This window comes from Sapajus apella, unplaced genomic scaffold, assembly GCF_009761245.1.
Source record: "Sapajus apella isolate SASKATOON/1434 unplaced genomic scaffold, GSC_monkey_1.0 scaffold14, whole genome shotgun sequence".
Lineage (NCBI taxonomy): Eukaryota > Metazoa > Chordata > Mammalia > Primates > Cebidae > Sapajus > Sapajus apella.
The window spans coordinates 8,625,293-8,632,717 of record NW_022436954.1 but is presented as its reverse complement, the minus strand read 5'-3'; the positions used below and the strand labels follow the sequence as shown (position 1 = coordinate 8,632,717).

General features: G+C 48.2%; 1 protein-coding gene across 2 annotated transcripts in view; it reads right to left on the bottom strand.

Annotated features, from left to right (window-relative positions):
* Positions 1–7,425, bottom strand: part of AHNAK (AHNAK nucleoprotein) — an 84,519-nt gene that overhangs the window by 26,700 nt on the left and 50,394 nt on the right. Inside the window, exon 6 of one of the 2 annotated variants that reach the window (XM_032283151.1) lies at positions 1,275–1,297. The exons of the other annotated variant lie outside the window; for it this stretch is intronic. Coding sequence (XP_032139042.1) covers positions 1,290–1,297 — 8 coding nt within the window. The 3' untranslated portion in view covers positions 1,275–1,289. Of the gene's footprint in view, positions 1–1,274; positions 1,298–7,425 lie in introns of those variants that run through there. 2 annotated transcript variants of the gene reach the window in all.

Genomic DNA, 7,425 nt, shown 5'->3' with positions numbered 1-7,425 from the left:
TGAGACGGAGTCTCGCTCTTGTTACCCAGGCTGGAGTGCAATGGTGCGATCTCGGCTCACCGCAACCTCCGCCTCCTGGGTTCAGGCAATTCTCCTGCCTCAGCCTCCCGAGTAGCTGGGATTACAGGCACACGCCACCATGCCCAGCTAATTTTTTGTAGTTTTAGTAGAGACGGGGTTTCACCATGTTGACCAGGATGGTCTTGATCTCTTGACCTCGTGATCCACCCGCCTCGGCCTCCCAAAGTGCTGGGATTACAGGCGTGAGCCACCGCGCCCGGCCATTAAGACCCTTTATGATCCATCTCCTGCCCTGTCTCCCCAACCACTCTCCAACTCATGCCGTGCTGGGTGAGGTCAGTCCCTCTTCCCTGCTGGGTCAGCCATGCTCACTCCGTCCGTGGGTCATCACCCATGTTGTCCACATGTAGGGCCTCTCAAGGCCCGGCTCATGTCTCACTTCCTCCATGAAACCTTCATCAAGATGTAGTATTTAGATCAGGTGCAGTGGCTCACATCTGTAATCCCAGCATTTTGGGAGGCGGAGGCGGACTGATCACTTGAGGACAGGAGTTTGAGACCAGTCTGGCCAACATGGTGAAACCCCATCTCTACCAAAAATACAAAAATTAGCCAGGCAGTAGTAGTACGTGCCTGTAATCCCAGCTACTTGGGAGGCTGAGGCGGAGAATCGCTTGCCGGGAGACAGAGGTTGCAGTGAGCCAAGATCGTGCCACTGCACTCCAGGCTGAGCGACGGAGTGAAGTTCCATCTCAAAAAAAAAAAAAATGTAGTATTTAACAGAATGGACTCTGGAGCCCACCTGGGTTCAAATCCTGGCTTTGCCCTTCCCACTCTCCATGACTTTGGGCAATTTACAAATCCTTCTATGCCTCAGATTCCTCCACTGCCAAAATGGGGATGTCATTGCACCGACTCAAGAGAGCTACTGTGAGGATAAAATGAATGACATCACATAAAGCATTTATGCCATGCCCAACACATAGAAAGCACTTGAGAAGGTGAGTGCTCATGGTTACCTCAGCATGCCATCCCTCCCTGGTACTCCTTTCCCCAGAATGTCCACATCTAGCATAGCAGAGACCACAACACTCAAGTTCATCTTGTACTGCTCACTGCAATTTCATGCACACCAAAGAGAAACAGGAACATGTTATCTGCAATCGTAGCATCAATAAGCTTATTCATGAATATAAAAGATTCCTCATTCCTAATGTGCAGGATAAGCAGGAGAACTGGCCCTGCTTCCTCCTGGTATCATTTAACCCCTAAGAGGCTGAGGAAGAAAAAGATGGGGCAAACTATCAGGAACACGAAGACAGAACTGTCCATAGGATGGCCATTTGAACACCAAAAGGACAATCATTTCAATGACATGGTTTCACACCAAGAAGCACTGCCTGGAGAATGACCTGGTCAGAGGTGGGAAACTCCACCAGCATCTGTTCCTCCTGAAAGTGAACAACACCCAAGTTACAGGAGGCCCCGAAGGCCCAGGGCCCAAGGGCTACTACATGGCAGTAGCATCTGGGTAGGGGAAGGCTGCAGGCTCGGCCGGGTGCGGTGGCTCACGCCTATAATCCCTGCACTTTGGGAGGCCAAGGCAGGCAGATCAAAAGGTCAGGAGATCAAGACCATCTGGACTAACACAGTGAAACCCTGTCTCTACTAAAAATACCAAAAATTAGCCTGGCGTGGTGTTGGGCACCTATAATCCCAGGTACTTGGGAGGCTGAGGCAGGAGAATCACTTGAATCAGGGAGGTGGAGGTTGCAGTGAGCCAAGATCACAGCACTGCACTCCAGCCTGGGTGACAGAGGGAGAGTCGATCTCAAAAAAAAAAAAAAAAAAAAAAAAAAGTGCTGCAGGCTCATGAATCAATCAGTTCGTAGCTCAGGATGATACAGGAGTCAGGGGTCACTCAGCATTTTCAGGCCTCCATTTCTTCAGCTTTACTTTGAAGGGAATTGGTGGAAACAGAGGATCACTAACAAATCATCCATTTCTGAAATTCTGTCCTGTGCCAAAATGCTCTGCACAATACTCTCTACATAGATCAAGAAAGGGTGTGTACAGAGCAGTGTTCAAAAGAACAGATGGCTGGGTGCAACGGCTCACACTCACAATCCCAGTGCTATGGGGAGCTGGGGCAGGAGGATTACTTCAGACGAAGAGTTCAAGTCCAGTCTACAAAATACAGTGAAACCCTATCTCTACAAAAAATGTTTAAAATAAGCTGGGCATAGTACCATATACCAGTAGTCTTAGCTACTCTGGAGGCTGAGGCAGGAGGATCAGTTGAGCCCAGGAGTTGGAAGCTTCAGTGAGCTCTGATCATGCCACCACATTCCAGCCTGGGTGACAGAGCGAGACCCTGTCTCTAAATAAATAAATAAATAACAAGAGCGAGGCTGGGCACTGTGGCTCGCACCTGTAATCCCAGCACATTGGGAGGCTGAGGCAGGTGGATTGCCTGAGGTCAGGAGTTTGAGACCAGTCTGGCCAACATGGTGAAACCCTGTGTCTACTAAAAATACAAAAAAAATTAGCTGGACATGGTGGCCTGTGCCTGTAATCCTGAAGTGGAAGGCTGAGGCAGGAGAATTCCTTGAACTCGGGACGTAGAGGTTGCAGTGAGCCGAGATTGTGCCACTGTACTCCAGCCTGGGAGACTTTGTCTCAAAAAAAAAAAAAAAAAAAAACGAGAGTGATGCCCTAGGCCAGAGGAAGGAGGGCTTACTACTTTATGTAAGGTGTCAGAGAAGACCTCTCTGGTGAGGTGACATTATAAGGGGAAGAAGAGTTTATCAAGGGGAAGAACATTCCAGGCATAGTTCACAGCAAATAGAAAAACCCTGGGATGGAAGCTTTGCTGACAGATCAAGGGACAGCAAGGAGGCCCTTGTGGCCAGAGCTCCATGAGGAAGGGAAAGAAGAGGTGGGAAGAGCAGTGAGGGCCAGGTGGTGTGGAAGGTTCTCCGCCACCACCAGTGCCTAAGCATGCTTCCGAGTGAGATGCAGAGCCATGGAAGGTCATGCATGAGGCACGGCAGCATTTGGCTTAGGTTTCACAAGGATTAACTGGCCGGGAGCAGTGGCTCACATCTGTAACCCCAGCACTTTTGGACGCCAAGGCAGGAGGATCATTTGAGGCCAGGAATTCGAGACCTGTCTGGGCACCATTGTGAAACCCTGCCTTATTACAAATATTTTTTAAAACTAGGCCAGGCGCAGTGGCTCACGCCTGTAATCCCAGCACTTTGGGAGGCCGAGGCAGGCAGATCGCGACGTCAGATCAAGACCATCCTGGCCAACATGGTGAAACCCTGTCTCTACTAAAAATACAAAAATTAGCCGGGCATGGTGGAATGCGCCTGTAGTCCCAGCTACTCAGGAGGCTGAGGCAGGAGAATCACTTGAATACAGGAGCCAGAGGTTACAGTGAGCTGAGATTGCACCACTGCACTTCAGCAACAGAGCAAGACTCCTTTAAAAAAAAAAAAAAAAAAAAAACATAGCCATGGGGGTGCGTGCCTGTACTCGGGCAGCTGAGGTGGGAGGAGTGCTTGAGCCCAGGTGTCTGAGGCTGCAGTGAGCCGTAATCCCACCACAGTACTCCAGCCTGGGTGACAGAGTGAGACTCTGTCTCAAAAAACAAACAAAACAAAAAGGATCAATCTTGTTGCTGTGCTAAGAGACAAAAGGAATCCAAGGCAGAAACAGGGAGGCAAGTTAGGAAACAATAACTGTGATCCCGATGAGAGATGCGTCGCTTAGTTCAGGGCGGTGGCCGTGGAGATGGGGAGAGGTGGCCAGATTCAGGACACAAAAGATAGAGCTGATAGGAACTGCTAATGCTGTCACTATCTGATGTAAAAGAATAAGAGGAAGCTGGGCTTGGTGGCTCACACCTGTAATCCCAGCACTTTAGGAAGCCGAGGCAGGTAGATCACCTGAGGTCAGGAGTTTGAGACCAGCCTGGCCAACATGGTGAAACCCCTGTCTCCACTAAAAATACAAACAAATTAGCCAGGCATGTTAACACATGCCTGTAGTCCCAACTGGTGGAGTCTGAGGCAGGAGAATCACTTGAACCCAGGAGGTAAAGGTTGCAGGTGAGCCAAGATCGCACGCTACACTCACGCCTGGTTGACAAAGCAAGACTCCGCCTCAAAGAAAAAATTCAAATGAAATTCTGACACATGATATAACATAGATGAACCCTGAAAATGTTATGCTAAATGAAGTAAACCAGACACAAAAGGACAAATACGGCGTCATTCCATTTACATGAGATATCTAGAGTAGTCAAACTCATACAGTCAGAAAGCAGCTTGGTGGTTGCCAGGGGCTGGAGAGTTAGCACTGAATGGTTACAGAGTTTTATTCAATGCTCTTTTCAACTTGGGAAGATGAAAAATGTTCTGGAGCTGCACAGTGGAGATGATAACACAGTGACGTGAATGTGCTTTATACCACTGAGCTGTGCACATAAAAATGGTTAAAATGGTAAATTTTATGTTATGTCTATTTTACCACCAGTTTCTTTTTTTTGTTAATAGATGGAACTCACAGATTGGTCCACTGGCAAGGGTCCTATAAGGTTTTAGAGATTTATAAACACAAATGCAAATGAAAAACTACCCTAGAGTAGCCGGGCGTGGTGGCTCATGCCTGTAATCCCAGCACTTTAGGAGGCCAAGGCGGGCGGATCACCTGAGGTCAGGAGTTCGAGACCAGCCTTACCAACATGGAAAAATCCCATCTTTACTAAAAATACAAAATTATCCAGGCGTGGTGGCGCACGCCTATACCCCCAGCTACTCGGGAGGCTGAGGCAGGAGAATTGCTTGAACTCAGGAGGCAGAGGTTCAAGGCAAGATTCCTCCCAAGAGCAAAACTCCATCTCAAAAAAAAAAAAAAGAAAGAAAAATTACCCTAGAGTTTTCCCATGCTTAGCATGGGTACAGGAATAAATATCTGCCTCCATCCCACCAAGAGGGCATCAGAATGGGAAGAGAGGGATCATTGAGTAAGGAGCGGCAGATTCCAAATAGAAGTCTATTTCAGACCAAAGAACATCGTGAAAGAGGAGAGGACTGAAATAAGATGGTCAGAGAAACCAAGAGAGCCAAGGGGGTTCAAACCACGAAAGAGCAACATTGTGGACCACCAACGGTGTGGGACGTCTGATGACGGCTTAGGTGACCAGTCCAGTGTGAAGCTGATAAGGGAGCATAATTACAACAGCTAACGTTTATTGAGCACTTACTATATGTCAGGCACCACTATAAGCACTGCGCAGGTGCTAATTCAATCTTCACAACCACAAGATGTTATTACCCATTTTTTTTGTTGTTGTTGTTGCCCAGGCTGGAGTGCAATGGCGTGATGCCAGCTCACCGCAACCTCCACCTCCCAGGTTCAAGCGATTCTCCTGCCTCAGACTCCCGAGTAGCTGGGATTACACGCATGCACCACCTTGCCCAGCTAATGTTTTATTTTTAGTAGAGACAAGGTTTCTCCATGTTGGTCAGGCTGGTCTTGAACTCCCGACCTCAGGTCAACCGCCCACCTTGACCTCCCAAAGTGCTGGGATTACAGGCGTGAGCCACAGCACCTGGCCTTTTGATTTTGGTTTTGATTTTTTTGAGAAGGGGTTTCCCTCTTGTTGCCCAGGCTGGAGTGCAATGGCACCATCTCAGCTCACCTCCGCCTCCTGGATTCAAGCGATTCTCCTGCCTCAGCCTCCCAAGCAGCTGGGATTACAGGCATGCACCACCATGCCCAGCTAATTTTATATTTTTAGTAGAGACAGGGTGTCTCCATGTTGGTCAGGCTGGTCTCAAACTCCTGACCTCATATGATCCACCGGTCTCAGCCTCCCAAAGTGCTGGGATTATAGGCGTAAAGTACCACGCCCAGCGGATGTTATCACCCTAATCTCACAGATGAAAGAAAAACTGGAGGGTTCCCCAAGGAAGAGTAGCAGAGACAGGATTTGAACCCAGAAAGTCCAGTGTCCGAGCTCAGCTCCCAACCATGAGTACATGGCTCAAGGCAGGACAGTAAGACATCCAACACCATGAGTTTATAGGTTTCCGTTTGTGGCTTCAACTCTCCAGCACCTCACTCCTCAAAACCTCCTTGAGCATTTAGGACACAGCATAGGCCGGGAGTGGTGGCTCACTCCTGTAATCTCAGCATTTTGGGAGGCTGAGGTGGGTGGATCACGAGGTCAGGAGTTTGAGACCAGCCTGACCCAACATGGTGAAAACCTGTCTTTAAAAAGAAAAAAGGACATAGCATAGATGGCTTGATTCAAAAGCTCTGCTTCTCTGAACTGCACAGACTTGTCTCTAAGCTCAGCAATCATTCTCTGATGTCCTGCTTATTTACCAAAATGACCCTGTAAGCAGCTGACTGAAGTGTTACCGTGAGAAAACCATGTTGTGTTCAAATGGGTTATCCCCTTGAGAAGTTGACTTAGAGAAAGCTGGAGGCTCATGGCAGGGGCAGGGAAGGCTTGTTTCTCACACGCCCGTGAAGTAATGTTTACACAAGACTCCAGCTTCAAAGTCCATGACAGTGGGGGACACGCAAGTTGGTTTCTAAGGAAACATCCATGATCAGGGAAAGAGGCGTCTCTGTCAAAGAGAACTATAATCTTTCTCCTGTACTTTAAACCAAGGCATGAGAAGATGAAAAGCCACGGAAGTTCCTCTAAGCTCCGCAGACTTGATCCGGATCCCTGTGACTGGCTGCTTTAAATCTGCCACCCTCAGTGACTGGCTCTGCAAAGGTGCTCAGTGAATAAACGTTCACTGAATGAACAGACTTTATGCACCTAGTGAACAAGTCCTTTGAGAAAAGGGGTCAAATCCCAATTCCCTTTTAATCCCAAGACATTTAATTGAATTAATGTTGAAGTAAAGCGTACAAGAAAAAAGTGCTGCATTTGGCAACACAAACACTAGAACGCAATCCCCAAACAGCAAAAGAGAAACGGCCACCATGTAAGTGCTGGGAAGCCAGAGAGCGGCTCTTTCCATCATCTGCCTAGTTTTTGGTTTTGTATTGTTTTTTTTTTTTTGAGTGGAGTTTTACTCACGTTGCCCAGGCTGGAGTGCAGTGGTGCGATCTCAGCTCACTGCAGCCTCTGCCTCCTGGGTTCAAGTGATTCTCCTGCCTCAGTCTCCTGATTAGCTGAGATTACAGGCACCCACCATGCCTGGCTAATTTTTTTTTTTCTTTTGTGTTTTCAGTAGAGACAGAGTTTCACTATATTGTCCAGGCTGGTCTCAAATTCCTGGCCTCAGGTGATCCACCCACCTCAGCCTCCCAAAGTGCTGGGATTACAGGCGTGAGCCACAGCGCTAACCCATCTGTCTAGTTTATATTCCA